This window comes from Pelodiscus sinensis, chromosome 26 (genome assembly GCF_052426305.1).
Source record: "Pelodiscus sinensis isolate ZL-2025 chromosome 26, ASM5242630v1, whole genome shotgun sequence".
NCBI lineage: Eukaryota > Metazoa > Chordata > Testudines > Trionychidae > Pelodiscus > Pelodiscus sinensis.
The window spans coordinates 21,354,711-21,373,339 of record NC_143077.1 but is presented as its reverse complement, the minus strand read 5'-3'; the positions used below and the strand labels follow the sequence as shown (position 1 = coordinate 21,373,339).

The window sequence follows — 18,629 nt, the reverse complement described above, 5'->3', positions numbered from 1 at the left end:
CTCCACATCTTTCTTGAAATGTGGCGCCCAGAACTGGACACAGTACTCCAGCTGAGGCCTAACTAGTGCAGAGTAGAGCGGCAGAATGACTTCACGAGTTTTGCTTACAACACATCTGTTGATACAACCTAGAATCATGTTTGCTTTTTTTGCAACAGCATCACACTGTTGACTCATATTCAACTTGTGGTCCACTATGACCCCTAGATCCCTTTCTGCCATGCTCCTTCCTAGACAGTCGCTTTCCATCTTGTATGTATGGAACTGATTGTTCCTTCCTAAGTGGAGCACTTTGCATATCTCTTTATTAAACTTCATCCTGTTTACCTCTGACCATTTCTCTAACTTGCTAAGGTCATTTTGAATTATGTCCCTATCCTCCAAAGAAGTTGCAACCCCACCCAGTTTGGTATCATCTGCAAACTTAATAAGCGTACTCTCTATCCCAATATCTACATCATTGATGAAGATATTGAACAGTACGGGTCCCAAAACAGACCCTTGCGGAACTCCTCTTGTTATCCCTTTCCAGCAGGATTTAGCACCGTTAACAACAACTCTCTGACTACGGTTATCCAGCCAATTATGCACCCACCTTATCGTGGCCCTATCTAAGTTATATTTGCCTAGTTTATCAATAAGAATATCATGTGAGACCATATCAAATGCCTTACTAAAGTCTAGGTATATGACATCCACCGCTTCTCCCTTATCCACAAGGCTCGTTATCCTATCAAAGAAAGCTATCAGATTAGTTTGGCATGACTTGTTCTTCACAAACCCATGCTGGCTATTCCCTATCACTTTATTACCTTCCAAGTGTTTGCATATGATTTCCTTAATTACCTGCTCCATTGTCTTCCCTGGGACAGACGTTAAACTGACCGGTCTGTAGTTTCCTGGGTTGTTCTTATTCCCCTTTTTATAGATGGGCACAATATTTGCCCTTTTCCAGTCTTCTGGAATCTCCCCTGTCTTCCATGATTTTTCAAAGATCATAGCTAAAGGTTCAGATACCTCCTCTATCAGCTCCTTGAGTATCCTGGGATGCATTTCATCAGGACCTGGTGACTTGATGACATCTAACTTTCCTAAGTGATTTTTAACTTGTTCTTTGTGTATCCTATCTTCTAAACTTACCCTCTCTCTGCTTGTATTCACTACGTTAGGCACACCTCCAGACTTCTCAGTGAAGACCGAAACAAAGAAGCCATTGAGCATCTCCGACATTTCCAAGTTCCCTGTTACTGCTTCTCCCTCCTCACTAAGCAGTGGGCCTACCCTGTCCTTGGTCTTCCTCTTGCTTTTAATGTATTTATAAAAGGTCTTCTTGTTTCCCTTTATGCCTGTAGCTAGTTTGATCTCATTTTGAGCCTTTGCCTTTCTAATCTTGTTGAGATTAGGATTTTGTTGAGATGAAATGTTTGAGTTCAGGATTTTGACAAAAGGAAGAAAGGAGAGCAGCAAAATATGGAGCCAGGACTTCAGAAAAGCAGCCTTTGATTCCTGGAGGATGCCCTAGGAAGCTAACATGATAGGGAAAGGAGTCTAGGAGAGCTGGCTGTATTTTAAAGAAGCCTCATTGAGGACTCAGGAACAAACCATCCCAGTGTACAAAAGACACAGGAAATATGGCAGGCAACTAGTTTGGCTTAACTGGGATGTGTGGTGAGCTTAAACACAAAAAGGAAATTTACAAGAGGTTGGAAACTTGGACAGATGACTAGGGAGGGGTATGAAAAGGTTGCTCTAGCATATAGGGGTGTAATCAGGAAGACTAAAGCACAGTTGGAGTTGCATCTAGCAAGGGGTGTGAAGGGTAACAAGAAGGTTGTCTGCAGGTATGGTGGCAACAAGAAGGTGGTCGGGGAAATAGTGGGAATTTTTACTGAATGAGGAAGACGACTTAGTGACAACTGATGTGGAAAAAGCTGTTGCACTCAATGCTTTTCTTGCCTTGGTCTTCACAGACAAGGTCAGCTCCCAGACTGCTGCACAGGACAGAACAGTGCGGGGAGGAGATGGGGAGCCCTCAGGGGTGAAAAAACAGGTTAAGGTTTATTTAGAAACGCTGGACATGCACAAGTGCACGGGGCTATAACGCATCCGAGGGGGCTGAGAGAGCAGCCGAATGTGATTGCAGAGCCATTGGCCATTATCTCTGAAAACTCGTGACAATCTGGCAACATCCCGGATGACTGGAAAAAGGCAAATGGAGTGCCCATGTTTTAAAAAGGGGAAGAAGGCCAGGGAACTACAGATCTTTCAGCCTCAGCTCAGTCCCTGGAAAAATCATGGAGAAAGTAATCCATTTTGAAGCACTTGGGAGAGAGGAAGGTGATTAGGGACAGTCAACATGGATTCACCAAGGGCAAGTCCTGTCTGCCCAACCTGATTGCCTTCTGTGATGAGCAGGGATGTTAGCTTGAATTTAATCAACTAATTGACAGGTCGATGAAATTTCCATTGATTAGTTGATAAGTGGGGGAAACTGCGGAGCTGCAGCAGGGTTAGCTCCCAGCACCAGGAGCTAACCCTGCTGCAGCTCTGCCTTTTAAATGTATTAAGAGCCTGGTAGCTCTTAATACCATGTTCACCACCAGGTCAATCGCGATCGACTGGTCGATCGTGAGGCCTCGACCAGTCAATCGCGAGGCGTCCTGTCCGCCCCGCCCCCATTTCCCTCCCACCCCTGAGAAACCCCACTACCTACCTCAAGTGAAAATGGAGGTAGTGTCGGCTTCCCGGGGATGGACAGAAGTCCCGCAGCTTAGCGCCACTTCCAGCGATTCCAGAAGTAGCGCTAGCTGCTCTGCTGGGTGTACTGCGGGAGGGAGCATCGGCTCCCTGCACCACACAGGAGGGGTGAGTCAGCCCCGGGGCAGGCGTGCGCGCGCGGGGTTTCCCTGCACCGGGGAAGGGGGGTCGGCCCCGGGGTAGGCACTCGCTGGTTTCCCTCTGGGAGGGGGGAATCCTGGGAGGAGGCAGATGCAGGGGACTCTCTGCCTCCCCAGCCCCCCCACTCCCCAGCCACAGACTTCTGTCTCCACCCCCCTGTCTCCACTCCCCTCCCCACTCCCCGAACGCTGTCCCCACTCCCCTGTTCCCAGCTACAGAACTCTGTCCCTATTCCTGTCCCCACTTGCTCTCTGTCCCCTGCTGCAGAACCCTGTCCTCTGCCCTCCCAGCACCCTGCTCCCTCTCCCCTGCCCCCAGCCGCAGAACTCTGTCCCCACAAAATGTATAATTATAAATGCTTCATTTTAGATTTAAATAGCATGAATAAAAAACAGACCATTTATTTCATAACTATAAACACGTGATTTTAATTTTACATATCGCATAATTTAAAAATAAACTGTTTATCAGAGTGTGTAAGTAAGGGCCGGGGATAGCAAGTGATGCACAGGAGGTGAATAGAGTGGGCGGGGCTTCAAGGAAGGGGCGGGGCTTCAAGGAAGCGGTGGGGCGGTAGATCTTCGCCTGTTCGGAGATTTAAAAAGTGATCTTGGGTGTAAAAAGGTTGGGGACCACTGTCTTAATACATTTAAAAAGCAGAAGCACAGCAGGGGGGACCACGCATGAGCCAGAACAACTTGCGCCTGGTTCCCCTCGCTGCTCTTCAGCTTTTAATACATTTAAATGACGGCTCTTAAAACATTTAAGAAGCAGAGGCAAGGCTTCTGGTATGGGCATGAGCCAGGAATCCGCTGACTGCCGGCTTGCGCCTGGTCCCCTGCTCTGCCTCTGCCTCCCCTGCCTTCCGCAGAGGCGGTGCTGGGGGGAACCAGCTTGTAAGCCAGCTCCCCCAGTACCAACTCCTGCTCCCCACTAATTGAGTCACTACTCAACTGTCCAATAAGCTTGTGTATCCGACTAGTTGCGTACATCCCTAACAATGAGATTACTGGCTCTATGGACATGAGGAAGGCAGTGGATGTGATATACCTTGACTTGAGCAAAGCTTTTGACATGGTTTTCCATGATATTCTTGCCAGCAAATTAAAGACATGGCTTGGATGAATGGACTATAAAATGGCTAGAAAGATGGCTAGATTAGTGGGCTCAATGGGTAGTGATCAATGATTTGATGTCTGGTTGGCAGCCAGTATCAAGCAGAGTGCCCCAGGTATGTCCTGGAGTTGGTTTTGTTCAGCATCTTCATTCATGATCTGGATGATGGATTGGATTGCGTCCTCAGCAAGTTGGCAGACCCTAAGCTCTGGGCGAGAAGTCGATATGCTGGAGGATTGGGATAGGGTCCAGAGATGCCTAAACAAATTGGAAGATTGGGCCAAAAGAAATCTGATGAGGCAAAGCCTTGGCTGGGATGATTTAGTTGGGGTTAGTCTTGCTTTTAGCAGGGGGTTGGGTTAGATGACCTCTTGAGGTCTCTTCCAAACCTAATCGTGTATGATTCTATGATTCTGCCTCTCAGAGCAGCTGTCGATAGTGATCTCAAGGGACCTCATTCAGAAAATGCTTGTAGTTTCACACACATTTCAAAGGTTAAATATAAAAAAAAATTGTCAGTATGATGTAGCTTTTTGTTATGATTTAAATGGGTTTTAGTATTTCCTGAAGCTGTTGAATTCAATGAGATCAAATATTTTAAGGCCTCACTCACTCTACTGGACAAAAATGTTATCAGAACTAATTTAAATGCTTTTCAGATACTGTAAGTATTGATTTATTCGATTTTATTTCTTGTAACTTAAAGGGAGATGACTACATCTTGTGTTCTTTGTCTTCCCAAATTTTGAAATATATCAATTAATTAAAAAAAACACGTCACTAGCCTAATTCTACTATTTGTGTGGCAGAAATGGAGAGGGAAATGTGTTTTGAAGAGAGTTTTGCCAGACATTTTTACAACAATTTTAAAACATGGTTCTCCATCCCCACAGATGAAAAACCCTGTTTAAGTTCTGAAGAAGTGGGCTGTGCCCACAAAAGCTCATGATACCATCTACATGTTTTGTTAAAGTGCTACCAGACCATTTGTTGTTTTTTAAGTTTATCCTGTACAGACTAACTCGTCTACCCCTCTGAAGCTGTTTAAATTGTTAGAGCGTAGTTGGGGTTAGAAATGTGTCTGCTTCCCACTTATGGTTGGTCTTCTGCCTTTTATATTATTAACATGAATTAACATATGGTCATTCTTTGACTTTTTTTTAAACAGCATCAACTACCAATGCGAGTCCAGTCTCCACGTCCTCGCCTGTTGTCAACATTTCAACACCAGCAGTAGCCAGCATCTCTCACCAGGTAAAACTTCTTGTTCACATTTCTTCTCTCAGGCATATCTGGTGTAGCTTTTGTGTTCACATTTTCTGACTCCACAATCACTGGAGTGGAACTGTTTTTGTTTTGAAAGTTCCAGAGAATTTTTAGACTAAATATTTGTAGCCACTTTAAGTGGTTCACTTCAGCATTTTCTTGCCAGTGGGGACAGTATTTGGGGCATGAATTAAATTCAAAACTCTGTTGTTTGGGCCCCAGATTTACAGAGGGCAAGTTTGCTGTGTGAGTGGTGAGTGAGTCTTGTGGCTAAAATACAGGCTTGGAGGCATTTGAGTTAGATACTGGAGGCATCCTGACCAGCAGAGATCTCCTTTGGGACCTTGACCTTTACTTCCCTTTACCTTCGTTCCCCCCACTCTGTCAATGTAAGAAGGCTTGAGGAACCACAGAGCCCTTGGAGATCCCTGTGCGGAAGGCCGTAGGAACGTGGGAGTAGCATCACTATGGTTAGCTCAGGACTTGCATGCACTTACACAACAGCCCAGTCCTGCTGCTGCAGTGCTCCAGCTCAGACACTGTCTACAGCCCCAGGAGAAGGTCTGGTCATGTAGGCTATGTCTATACTACAGAGTTTTTTTTGGAAAAATGGCCGTTTTTCCGAGAAACCTTGTGGATCGTCCACACCTCAAGTGCGTTTTTGCGCAAAAAAATCGAAAGAACAGAGGGGTTTTCCCAGCATAGGTATTCCTCATTCTGCGAGGAAGAATGCTTTTTTGTGAAAGAGCTCTTTTGCAAAAAGGTGTGTGTGGATGGGGAAGAGGAATTTTTTGTGCAAAAAGAGGAAAGGGGAAAAAGCACAGGTGCCATGGTGGCCATTCTGTGCATAGCAATCAGAGCTGACTTTCGAGAGTGTCCATGCTGTCCGGATGCTCTTTTTCGCAAAAGCGCATCGCTTTTTTTGATGCGCCTTTGCAGTGTGGACGTGCTCTTGTGCAAGAAGTTTTTGCGGAAGATCTCTTCCAATAAAAGCTTCTTGCGCAAGAAGCCTGCAGTGTAGATGAACCCACCTCCCCTTGTGGCAGCAGATAAGTCAAAGGAAGCATTTGCTGAACTGCGCTAGTCAGGGCTTTGGATTTTTTACAGCCCTGATCAACATAGTTCTGCCAACCTGTTTTCAAGTGAAGACCAGGCCTTAGCTTCTGCAGCAAAGGCTATTTTCACCCAGCTTGATAAATCCTTCTGCTCCTCCCTCGCCAAGGAGAGGGGAAGGAGCTGCATCAGCAACTGATGGTGAGCAGAGAGGGAGCAACCCTCTGATGTAGTTGGAATTTAAAACCCATTGGTTAGGAGGCAGCACTATTTCTTCTCCCTCTGTAAGTCTGGAGTGGGTGGTCCTGGCTGCCTGCTTCTTTCTGCTCCTTCCCCTGTGGGTACCTGCTCTTTCTGATGGAGATCTCTCTTGTGCTGCTGGGCCAAAGGGGAGAAGGCCTGAGCTTGCATTGTAGCCCTGCAGCCCATTTGGTTTTCAGTGTCTTCTGAGACTGGGAGGGCAAAGCCAGCAACTGCCCTGAGGCCCAGCGAGGCTGTCGACTCCCCAGCCTTGTCCTACCTTGTTTGATTCTTTCTTTGAACAGGAATATCCTACCTACACAATTCTCGGCCAAAGCCAGTACCAGCCATGCTACCCGAGTTCTGGCTTTGGGGTTGTAGCGCCAGCAGACAGCAGCCTGGAGAGTACCACATTAGCAACCACCACGTATCCAATTGAAAAAGCAAATGCCATGGTGCCTACGCGGACAGCCCAGAGACATTTCTCTGGTAAGTGCTGCAGCTGCCGTAGGGGAATTTCAGACCCCCTCTGCGATAACAGTGCACTGGCAGGCGGGGCAAGCACAGTTCAGAAGCGTAAAGAGGAGGATCATTGTGTGCTGATGTTTGCAGCGCAAATTCTGTCCCTCTTCAGCAAAGGATGTTTGTCACTTTGTTTCTCCTTTGGCCTAAAATGCCTGGGTTCCTTACTCCACCGCCTGCGCTCCTGCTTGGCGAGCTGCAGTGTGTGGGAGGCTGGTGAACTGTTCTAATAAGTGCGAGATACTTTGGGGACTCTGGCCGACGTGCTCTCAGTAGTAAGATCCCATTGATGAGCAAGTGCTGCTGTGTCACTGTGTTGCAGGGGCCTAATTCACTGCAGTGCAAAGCACTTTGGAGCCCGGGGCATGAGAGCAAACTCTCCCCCTGCATTCCTCCCATTCTTCCCTTTCCTTCCTCCTGTTGCCTTTGTCACATTAACCAGCACTGGGGAAGGCTGCTCCGCTTGTTGCCTTTTTGCCCACAGTGACACTGGTTTGTTGCACAGAGCTTCTGGAGCAACTCGCTTCTTCCAGTGGGGAGAACCAGCATGCACCAAGTGAAACTCCATCCCCTGGGAAAGGAGTCTCTAGACCGGGGGGATTCCAAGATTTTGGAAAGTGGTCAAGGGCCGCACCCTTCCATGATATTAATCTGGGAGGGAGTTGGGATGAAGCAGGTGATTGTGACCTAGGGCAGGGAATTGGAGTGCAGGGGTTTGAGATGTGACCTAGGGTAGGAGATTGGGGTGCCAGATCTGGGAGGGGGTATGGCTGTAAGAGGGGGACACAGGGTTTGGGTATGTTGAGTGGGGGGGGTCAGAGAGCTGGGGCAGGAAGGGGTTGGGGTGCTAGAAGCAGGCTGTGGCCAAGAGACTTACTTGCCAGCTGCCAAACTAGCCTGCCTGCCTGCAGAGCTTAAAATGTTTCCCAGCCTGTTTGCCTGGCCATGTGCTCCACGAATAACTGAGCCCCGGAATGGGGGCGTGATTCTTCTTAGCTGCCTGTTACTCCAACAAGCAGCTCCCATTGGCTGGTTTCTTCGAGAAACCAGCTAATGGGAAGGTTCTGGGGCACAGCGGCTCCTAAAACTTCCCCCCTCCCCTTCAGTTTGAAAACAGAAATGGAGCCCTGCAGCCGTGTTTCTGCGTGGCACACGGGCTGTGGGGCAAGCTGGGGGCCTGCCTGGGGCTCCCCACTGCCTCTGCGGGCTGGATCCGGTGGTTTGGCGGGCCACATCTGGCTTGTGGGCTGTATTTTGCCCAGGCCTGCTCTAGACGGTTGCTCTCACTCGTGGTGATACCCAGAGCCATCCCCTCAACTGTTTGTAAGGCCCTTCAGCAAAGGGGAATGAGAGCTAAGCAAGGCCCTTCCAGGAAGCGGAGCTGACATTTCCTTTTCTGAATTAGTAGATATTCTGCTTCTCTCAGGCTGACAGACCCAGCGTCCCCAGACCGACCAATTCCCTTGGCTTATAGGTAGGATGAGCTGGTGAAAGCTGGGGTCTGGGAGGGTTGTGAAGAGGATTCCTGAGGAAAAGATAAACACTCACTTTGCACTTTGCAACCAGGAAGAGGAAAGCGGGGGGCACCTGGAGCCCCTGCCATGTGGCCAGTGGTCTGTAGATCAGAGAACTGGGGCACCACACCAGTGAGCTCCCCATCTGCTCTCTTCCCAGCCTCCCCATGGAGTGCAACACGCCAGCACAGCAAGTAGAGGGATACTGATGGCGTGGAGAGGTGGGGGTCCTGGCTGAGGGAATGCAGAGCGCCCGGGCCTGAGGGGTAGCAGAAACCCCCCTGTGGGAGGAGAGCTAGGCCAGAGCCTGGCTCGGCTGCTTGGCAAAGGCTGAGAGCATAACTAGCTGCTGCTTCAAAAATCTTTATTTTAGATTTAGGGCTCCCAGTTCAGGCTGTTCCTCAGTAGCTTAAAATACTTTAAAGAGGGAAATTAATTACTGTGTCGCTCCTCACCTGTTAGACCAGCCGACTTTTCAGGAGTCTGTTGGCTCCCCAGCTACAGCTACCGAAACCGGGGTGGTTTAATACTCCCTGTTGAGTCTCTCCTGTTTCACACTGCACTGAATGCGGTACATAGTGCTAAGAGCTGCTGGGTGGTGCTAGACTTTGGGGATGGGCAGTGAGGAAAGGCATCTGACTAGCCCAGGAGCTGAGGGGAAGAGACCTTAGATGAACGACCTAAGTGGTCTCTACAGTCGATCAGAATCTTTGCTGGGAGAACGCTTTCCCAGAGCACTGGGTCTTGCAGGAACCCTCCAAAACAGTGAAATGTCATAGAGCTGGAAGACACCTCAGGAGGTCAAGTCCAGCCCCCTGCCCAAGGCAGGACCAATCCCGACTAAATCAACCCAGCCAGGGCTCTGTCAAGCCGAGACTTAAATATGTCTAGGGATGGATATTCCACCCCCTCCCTAGGGGTATGTCTACACAACAGCGTTATTTCGAAATATCTAATTTTGAAATAGTTAATTCAAAATAGCCTATTTCTAAATAATGCATCTACACACAAAATGCATTTTGAAATAGCATGTCCACATCGAGTGGACGTTGAATCGTATTTAAGGCTGGTTGGAATCAGTTCCAGCAGGGCGTCAGGTCAGAAGTTATCTTGTGGCCAGGCCGGTCAACAGGGCACCCTGGGAAGGGCTGAAGGACCCCTATTTCAAAATAAGCGTCTACACAGTGCTTATTTCCAAATAGCAGTTTCGAAATTGGCACTATTCCTTGTGGAATGAGGTTTACCAATTTCGAAATGAGCCCTCTGCTATTCAAAATTAATTTCAAAATAATGGAATGGCTGTGTAGATGCTAGGAAAGTTATTTCGAAATAACTTTGCTGTGTAGACATATCCTAGGTAACCCATTCCAGGGCTTCACCACCCTCCTAGTGAATTAGGTTTTCCTAATATCCAACCTAGACCTCCCCCACTGTAACTTGCTCCTTGTTCCGCCATCCCTCACTACTGAGAACAGCCTTTCTCCATCCTCTTTGGAACCTCCCTTCAGGAAGTTGAAGGCTGCTATCAAATCCCCCCTCACTCTTCCCTTCTGCAGACTAAACAAACCCAAATCCCTCTGCCTCTCCTCATAGGTCATATGCTCCAGCCCTCTAATCATTTTGGTCGCCCTCTGCTGGACCCTCTCTAATGTGTCCACATCCTTCTATAGTGGGGGGGCCCAGAACAGTATACAATATTCCAAATGTGGCCTCACCAGAGCTGAATAAAGGGGAATAATCACTTCTTTGGATCTGCTGGCAATGCTCCTCCCAATGCACTTTAATATGCCATTAGACTTCTTGGCTACAAGGACACACTGTTGACTCATTTTGAGCTTCTCATCCACTGTAATCCCCAGGCCCTTTTCTGTAGAACTGCTACAGTAAAACTGCAATTGTCCGGCATCCAGTGGTCTAGCATTCCTGATAGTCCAGCACCAACTGGAACCCGGAAGTGCTCCAGCCAGCCGGACAATTGGAGCTGCTCCGCGCCGCTTCCCCAAGTACGCTGCTGCCATTGCTGAAACTGACCAGTGGAGGAGTTGGGGAAGTGGAGCAGAGCAGAGCAGCTGGGGTGCTGCCGGGTTGGTCCCGCAGTGCCGCTCAGGTGAGGGACGACGTTGCGGGACCAACCCGGCAGCACCCCAGCTGCTCTGCCCGCGGCTTCCCCAAGTTGCCGCTGCCGCTTGCAGCCCCAGCTGGCCTGTTGCTGGTGGCTGCGCAGGGCTTCCCCCGCCTCCCTGCAAAATGGTGGAGGGTTCACCCCACTCCACGTCGTTCCCTGCCAAACCCCCCCTCTCCCCCCGACCTGTCACAGCCCCCTGCCGGAGTACCTCCTGATGCTCCGGCATATCCAATAATCCAGTACCCCCTGGGTCCCAAAGGTGCCGTGTTATCGGAAGTCTACTGTACTTAGCCAGTCGATCCCCAGCCTGTACCAATGCTTGGGATTCTTCCGTCCCAAGGGCAGGACTCTACACTTGTCCTTGTTGAACCTCATCAGATTTCTTGTGGCCCAATCCTCTAATCTGTCCAGGTCACTCTGGACCCTATCTCTGCCCTCAAGTGTATCTACTGCTCCCCCTAGCTTAGTGTCATCTGCAAACTTGCTAAGGGTGCAATCCATCCCCTCATCCAGGTCATTAATAAAGATATTGAACAAAACTGGTCCTAGAACAGATCCTTAGGGCACTCTGCTAGAAACCGACCGCCATCCTGACATAGAGCCATTGATCACTACCCGTTGGGCCTGACAGCCTAGCCAGCTTTCTATCCATCTTACAGTACATTTATCCAATCCATATTCTCTTAACTTGCTGGCAAGAATATTGTGGGAGTCGAATCAAAAGCTTTGTTAAAGTCAAGTTTTATCACATGCACTGACTTTCACGTATCCACAGAGCCAGTTTCCTCATCATAGAAGTTAACCAGATTGGTCAGGCACAACTTGCCCTTCGTTAATCCATGTTGACTATTTCTGATCACTTTCCCCTCTTCCAAGTGCTTAAAAATAGATTCCTTCAGGATCCCCTCCATGATTTTTCTAGGACCTGAGGTGAGAATGACTAGTCTGTACTTTCCTGGATTGTCCTTCTTCCCTTTTTTGAAGATGGGCACTACATTTGAAGATGGGCACTACATTTGAAGATGGGCACTACATTTGCCTTTTTCCATGCATCCGGGATCTCTCCTGATCTCCACGAGTTTTCAAAGATAATGGCCAAAGGCTCCTCAATGACATTTGCCAACTCCCTCAGTACCCTCGGATGCATTAAATCAGGGCCCATGGATTTGTGTACGTTTAGCTTTTCTAAATAGTTCCTAATTTGTTCTTTCCCCACCAAGGGCTTCCCACCTCCTTCCCATACTGTGTTGCCTGTGTACTTTTCTGGGAGCTGACCTTGTCCGTGAAGACAGAGGCAAAGGAAGCATTGAGTACTTCAGCTTTCCCCACATCATCTGTCACTGGGTTAGCTCCTTCATCCAGTAAGGGCCCCACACCCTCTCTGATCACCCTCTTATTGCTAACATGCCTGTAGAAACCTTTCTTGTTCCCCTTCACATCCCTTGCTAGCTGCAATTCCAATTGTACTTTCGCCTTCCCGATAACTCCCCTGCATTCTTGAGCAATATATTTATACTCCTCCCTAGTCATCTGTCCAAGTTTCCACTTCTTGTAAGCTTCCTTTTTGTGTTTAAGCTCACCAAGCGTTTCCCCAGTAAGCCAATCTGGTCACCTACCGTATTTGCTTTTCTTTCTGCGTATCGGGATGGTTTCTTCCTGTACCTTTAATAAGGCTTCTTTAAATACTGCCAGCTCTCCTGGACTCCTTTCCCCTTCATGTTAGCATCCCAGGGAATCCTGCCCATCAGATCTCTGAGGGAGTCAAAGTCTGCTCTTCTGAAGTCCAGGGTGTGTATTTTTCTACTCTCCTTTCTTCCTTTGGTCAGGATCCTGAAATCTGCCATCTCATGATCACTGCTTCCCAGGTTGTCACCCACCTCTACTTCACCTACTAGTTCCTCCCTGTTTATGAGCAGCAGGTCAAGCTGCGCATGGCCCCTGGTCGGATCCTTCAGAACTTGTACCAAGAAGTTATCCCCAACGTTCTCCAAAAACTTCCTGGATTGTCTGTGTACCGCTGTATTGGTCTCCCAGCAGATGTCAGGTGATTAAAGTCCCCCATAAGAACCAGGCCCTGCAATCTGGAAGCTTCTCTCAGTTGTCCAAAGAAAGCCTCATCTACCTCATCCACCTGATCCGGTGGTCTATAGCAGACACCAACCACAACGTCATCCCTGTTGCTTCCACCTCTAAATTTAACCCATAGACATGTCATTAGAATCAGCCCCAGGACAGTGCATCAGAGGAACCGGGTGTGTCCTTGGTGCAGTTCTTAGGTGGCTGGAGGAACTCTGCCACGGACCTTGTACCTTACCCAGTCTGCAGCAACCTTTCTGGGCGTGGCTGCAGCACGATAAAAAAATCTGTGGCACCAAGTGTCAGAGACCAGGGCAGTTGGCTTGGGCTTGCAAGGGTCGGGTTGTGAGGGGAAGGGCTGTGCTGGAGCTCAGGCTCTCCCCTTGTGTGGTCCGGGAGCCTTGGTTCCGGCCCATGCGTCATCTGGCCAGGGCCAGCAGTGTAGACGTGGCCTCTGCCTCTGTTGGGGTTTGGGGAGCCGGGTGAGAAACGTTGCATTTGTTCTGTATAGAGTTCAACTGCTGGGGCCTCATTAAGGTCAGCAAGATCCATGTTACCTGGCTCTGGTGTATGGGCAGGAGCTGTCAGGAGGAGAGGTGTGTTGGGACAGGGGGCTCAACACACCATGGGATGGACAGTGTTGTGTGTGTTTCTTCCAGGAGATCCATCCACAAGTCCGTCTTTGCCAAGAGCAACAGCAAGTAAAGAGCTAGATGAGCACACTAGGAAAAACATGGCTGGGAAAAACAGGGGCAAGAGGAAAGCAGATGCCTCCTCCCCCCAGGACAGTGAACTGGAAGTAAGTGAACAGTCGTTCTGGAAGAGTTCCCTGGCCCGTGTGCCTCCCTTTCCCTTTCTGGCGGGGGAAGATGTTGGAATAGTTGACTAAAAAATTGTAGAGCCTACAAGACTACCGTGTCCTATTTCTTGGTCATCTGGTTGTTCAGACAGTCACGTTCGTTTGCATTTCTGGAAGACTAGATGATTTACCTGGTATTGCTCAGGTCCTTGACTCAAATAATTTAAAAGGGATGGGGCTTGGGATGAAGGGTTCCGTGTGCAGCCCCCTCTCACCGTAGCTGTCTCTCCATGGCTGCTGCTGCAGCGCCAGTGGGCAGAGCCAGGTGAGGGGTACATGTCCCCTGACTGGGACGCACGCACGCGCAACCAGACCAACTCTCTGAAATATACAGTAGAGAGAGCTGTCTCTTTCTCCACCTCTGCCTGCTGCTGGCTCAGTGGGTCCTGGTCCCCATCTCCAGTCCCTTGCTGCCCCCCTGTGGTCACTCTGCAACATAACTCCTTCTTGCTGGCACCTCCCTTTCTATTTAATGAGAAACAATTGAATTCCAGGCGCACCCCACTGGCCTGGCATAACCAAACCCTGACCTTGCTTTGAGGTATGCTAAGAGGAAGCCACTTACTGCATTTGATCATCCTAGCTTTTACCATTTAGAACTGTGGTGTCCAACCCGTTCTAAAGCAGTAGCCACTATATATAATGGCTACTGCTATAGCAAATTAGCCACACTCAACTGGTCAAATAGCCACATGTGGCAAGTGGTTAGCATGTTGGACACCATGGTTTGGGAGGCGTCTTTGAACAAATGGACTCACAGACCGATAGACAGACAGGCAGATGCACATTTCTCAAATATATAGTATATAGCCCACTTCTTATTTACAGTGTCACCTGACAGTGAGAACAGATGTTCGCATGGCACTTTGGCATTACACGCTATTTCCATGCCAGAGATGCCAAACATTCGTATTCCCCTTCCTGCTTCAACTACCATTCCAGAGGATGTGATTCCATGCTGATGACAGGTTCCATGCTGAGGACGGTCCAGAGCAGTACGGACCAATGCATGTTCATTTTCAGCATCACTTTGCATTCTGTGTTGAAGTCGATATATTTGAAAATGTAGAAACATATGCAAAAATATTTAAGACATTTGTATTCATATTCAATTTTTAACAGTGTGATTAAAACTGGGAGTAATGGTGATCGATTGCATTAGTTAACAATGATGACTCGCTAGCCCTAATAAGAAATCAGAGGGAGGGAGCAGGGAGATTTCGGTTGAATAGTAGGAAAGCTTTTAAACTCTCAGGGCAGTTAACTCTGGAGGAGGCTTCCAAGGGAGGTTGTAGAATCCTTGTCCCTGGAGGTTTGTAAGAGCAGGTTGGACAAGCCCCTGTCTGGGCTGGTCTAGGGTTACTGGTTCCTGCTTCAGGGCAGGGGCTGGACTCAATGACTTCTCCAGGTCCCATCCAGCCTGATGTTTCAGTAATGTTGTTCTTTCCTGCAGCATGGCAGTTGGAATACCCCAAGATTAACCACCTACTTGTCTTTCCTTCCCCAGCGAGTGTTTCTCTGGGACTTGGATGAGACCATCATCATCTTCCATTCTCTTCTCACAGGGTCCTATGCCCAGAAATACGGAAAGGTAATCTTGTCTCACCTCTCTCAGATGTAGACTAGGAATGTTATCAGTAAGTAGACACTAATGGGAGGTGAAAGAAGTAGAAAATAATACTCCTTGTTCAAGTGATGGTCCTGTTGCATTCTAGCCTATGTCTACACTGGGTAAGTCACCGGAAGTGAAAACTGGTTTTTCTGCTTCCCATTGTTGACATTTCATGGCCACATGGCTAGCTCCCTGTGGATGGATTGAGCAAAGCATTGTGGGTAAGCATCCCACAGTGTAGTGTGGTATGAAGACAGAGCTGATCCCTGCACTTCTTGGGATTCCCTTATAGCTCTGTGAGCTCTCCATGCTGAGGGATGTTAAAGGAGCACAGCAATCTCTCCAGCCCAGCCCCTGCAGCAGCAGTGTATGGGCTGCTCGGTTCTTAGCAGAGCAGAAGCATTTCCCCCAAACAGAGAAGCTCACTCAGCTGTCAGATACTTCCTGGAGCTCTGAAAGTAGAGGGGCACATGCCTGCAGGGCAGCAGCGTTCACAAAACACTGAGCACAGCCATCAGGGCAGGCATTGTGGGATACTGGCGGAAGTCCGTTCTCTCAACAAAACAAACAGCAGAGTCCACACTGGCTCTTTGTTGATGATAAAGGAAAAGGAGAAGACAAAAGTCTCTCTCAGAGCTGGAAGTTTTTTGTCACTAAAACTGGGTGTTTTTCCTAACAAAACTCAGTGTAAACGCTCCCCCTATTTTGTCACCAAAAGGCCCTACTGAGGATTATGTGCCTGTCTCTCTTTCCCTGGCCACACCCAGGAAGGCTAGGCTCTGAACCTTAAGAAGCACTTCATGGAGGTTGCCATGGGGCCCCACCATTGGATGCTGGCTGGGGATCCCTCTCCTCCTCCCATACATCGGCCCAAGCAGTTCTGGAGTGTGCTTCCTGCTGTGCAGTCTCACTCCAGTTCTGCCAGCACCAATGCTATGGATCCCTTGCCAGGGCTTAGCCTTTAAACAGGGAAGCATGCACATAAGTGTGGCAGTAAGTCTTCCTCCTGTCCAGAGCCAAGCAAGACACCAAACTGCCACCAGTTACGGCCATGGTGGCGCCCACACATTGCTTCATTTGCTGGATCTACTGAACCACGCACCCTTCTGCAGTGGCTTTGTTGGTGCAGTGTGGATTGTCCGTCTCAAGGCAGGACCCCGACTGGGCCTGGGTCTGTTCCCAAAACCAGGTGCTGTTGTCACGAGAGAATCGGTGTGTTCCTGCGCCTCAAACCGAGTGCCCTAGAATGGGTGAGGCTTCCCTTAAGGTTCCTTCTAAGCTGCATGGCAGTCCAGCCCCAGGTCTGCTTAAGGAGCCCTGCCCAGCCAGGAGCTCAGGGCTCTGCCCACAGAGCTGCCTGCTGGGGGAGGGGGTCACTCCTCTCTCCGTGACAGCAGCAGTTCCCTGCTGAGCACAGAGCAGCAAGTATCTCCCACCTCTCCTTACCAGCATCTCCCTCACATCCTCCTCTTGCCTGTGTACAGCTTGTTGATCGCCCTGAGTGGAATACAGACAGGACCATCACTCGGAGGAGGAGGAAGGTTACTTACCCATGATTAGAGGTTCTTTGAGATGTGTGGCTCCTATCTGTATTCCCGTCCCACCTTCCTCCCCCTGTACAGTGGAGAAGGAATTGGAAAGGGGTTGATCTGTCCAGCATGATGGACACTGCTATTTTGAAAAGCCCCAGTGGACTACAGAGGGGGACCACACATCTCAAAGAACCACAGTTACAGGTGGGGAACCTCCCCTTTTATTGGAACACATGGGTTATTTTAAAGGGGTAACCACGTCAATGAAGAAACTACTGGATCAAGTTCTTATGGTCATGACTGCAAACATGTTCATTTGAATTAAGTACGAGGCTATGAATTGATTCAGTTTCGAAGTGCAGATGCAGGGTGAAGATAAGGATCATGTTCTTTGTAATTTCAGCCCCTTTGTGCTGAGATCGTATAATAACTTTCATCTTTTGAAGGTTTCATTTGTCAAATATTTAAAGTGCTTAAATGTAAAGTAAAACTAACAATATTTGAAAGCTTCCGGGGGTAGCCGAGTTAGTCTGTACAGGATAAACTTAAAAAACAACAAATAGTCTGGTAGCACTTTAAAGACTAACAGAACATGTAGATGGGATCATGAGCTTTTGTGGGCACAGCCCACTTCTTCAAATGACCAGAATGTTGGATGTCCAGGACCAAAATAAATAGGTGAGCGGGAGGGAGGAGGGAGAAGGAAAAAAAATGGGAGAGGGGGGCAACAAGAAAAGGCAGTGGGTATAAAAATATCAAGGGGAAAGCCGAGCTGGAATGGAACAGGAAAAACAAATAGTCTGCAAGCACCTAAAGACTAGATAGTCAAAAGAGGCAGATAAAGAACCATATCTGGTTTGTTTAACCTTTTAAAATTCCATCAGTATTATAGCTGCTTGTCATGATCATCAGGGTTAGCCAGCAGCCTGAGGACTAATGGGTTAACTTTGTCCCTTACCTAGCCAGGTGGAGTGGCCAATAGGAACGTAGGTAGGAATTTCAAACTGGGACAAAGGAATTTTTGTTTTTTTCCCTCCTTTGTTCTGGGCAGTTCTCTCCAGCTATTGAGGGAGACAGATACTATGTCTCCCTCCAAGAAAATACTTCACTTTCTGTAAGTAGGGTAAAGTTTAGATAAATCCATCAGGTTTCATTGTTTTTTGGTTTGGGTATGGGATCTGCTGTCTGTGCACTTTTTAAAAAAGTGTTTTGGCTTTCCTTTGTAACTAAGTTCTAGGCCCATGGAGTTTCTCCATGAGTATATTATTTTGTTACTTTTCCATCCAATCGTTATGCTTGCAACAGGAATAGTGTGGTGATAAGAAACATTTTCTCTTTTCCTTTTATTAACCTGGTATTGGTTAATGGTGGTGTCCTGCTTTTTACTTTAGGGGTGAAATTTTCCCAAATGGTCTCTCTCTCCCCTGGTTTCTTTATTAATTTGGGTGGTGGCAGCAGAGAGTCCATCCCCAAAATCTAGGTTTTTAAGATTTTGGGGGGAAGTTTTATACCAAAGTCTGGTAGATAAGGTTTTGGGGTTCACTTGCTGGCCCCCACTTCTGCGTTTATCGTGGCAGAGTGGGGAAGGAACCATGACACTGCTATATAATGTAATTTTCAAAATAAACGAGCAAAGCACAAGATGCTTCTCTTATATTGTGTGGTCACTTTCTTGTTAACTTCATTAAGTAACAAAGCATGTCCCTGTCATTAGTATGAATCAGTGAGAGTCCAACAGTGAAAATAAAGAGCCTCTCTCAAATATATGGAACAATTACAAATAATTTTTCTGTTGTGCTGCTAGAAGTATATGTGT

General features: G+C 48.1%; 1 protein-coding gene across 7 annotated transcripts in view; it reads left to right on the top strand.

Moving 5' to 3' along the window:
• Nucleotides 1-18,629, top strand: part of EYA3 (EYA transcriptional coactivator and phosphatase 3) — a 157,485-nt gene that overhangs the window by 101,107 nt on the left and 37,749 nt on the right. For all 7 annotated transcript variants that reach the window (XM_075908770.2, XM_075908768.2, XM_075908766.2 and 4 more), the window contains 4 exons: nt 5,183-5,268; nt 6,879-7,062; nt 13,470-13,609; nt 15,177-15,260. In XM_075908770.2, coding sequence (XP_075764885.2) covers nt 5,183-5,268; nt 6,879-7,062; nt 13,470-13,609; nt 15,177-15,260 — 494 coding nt within the window. The remainder of the gene's footprint in view (nt 1-5,182; nt 5,269-6,878; nt 7,063-13,469; nt 13,610-15,176; nt 15,261-18,629) is intronic.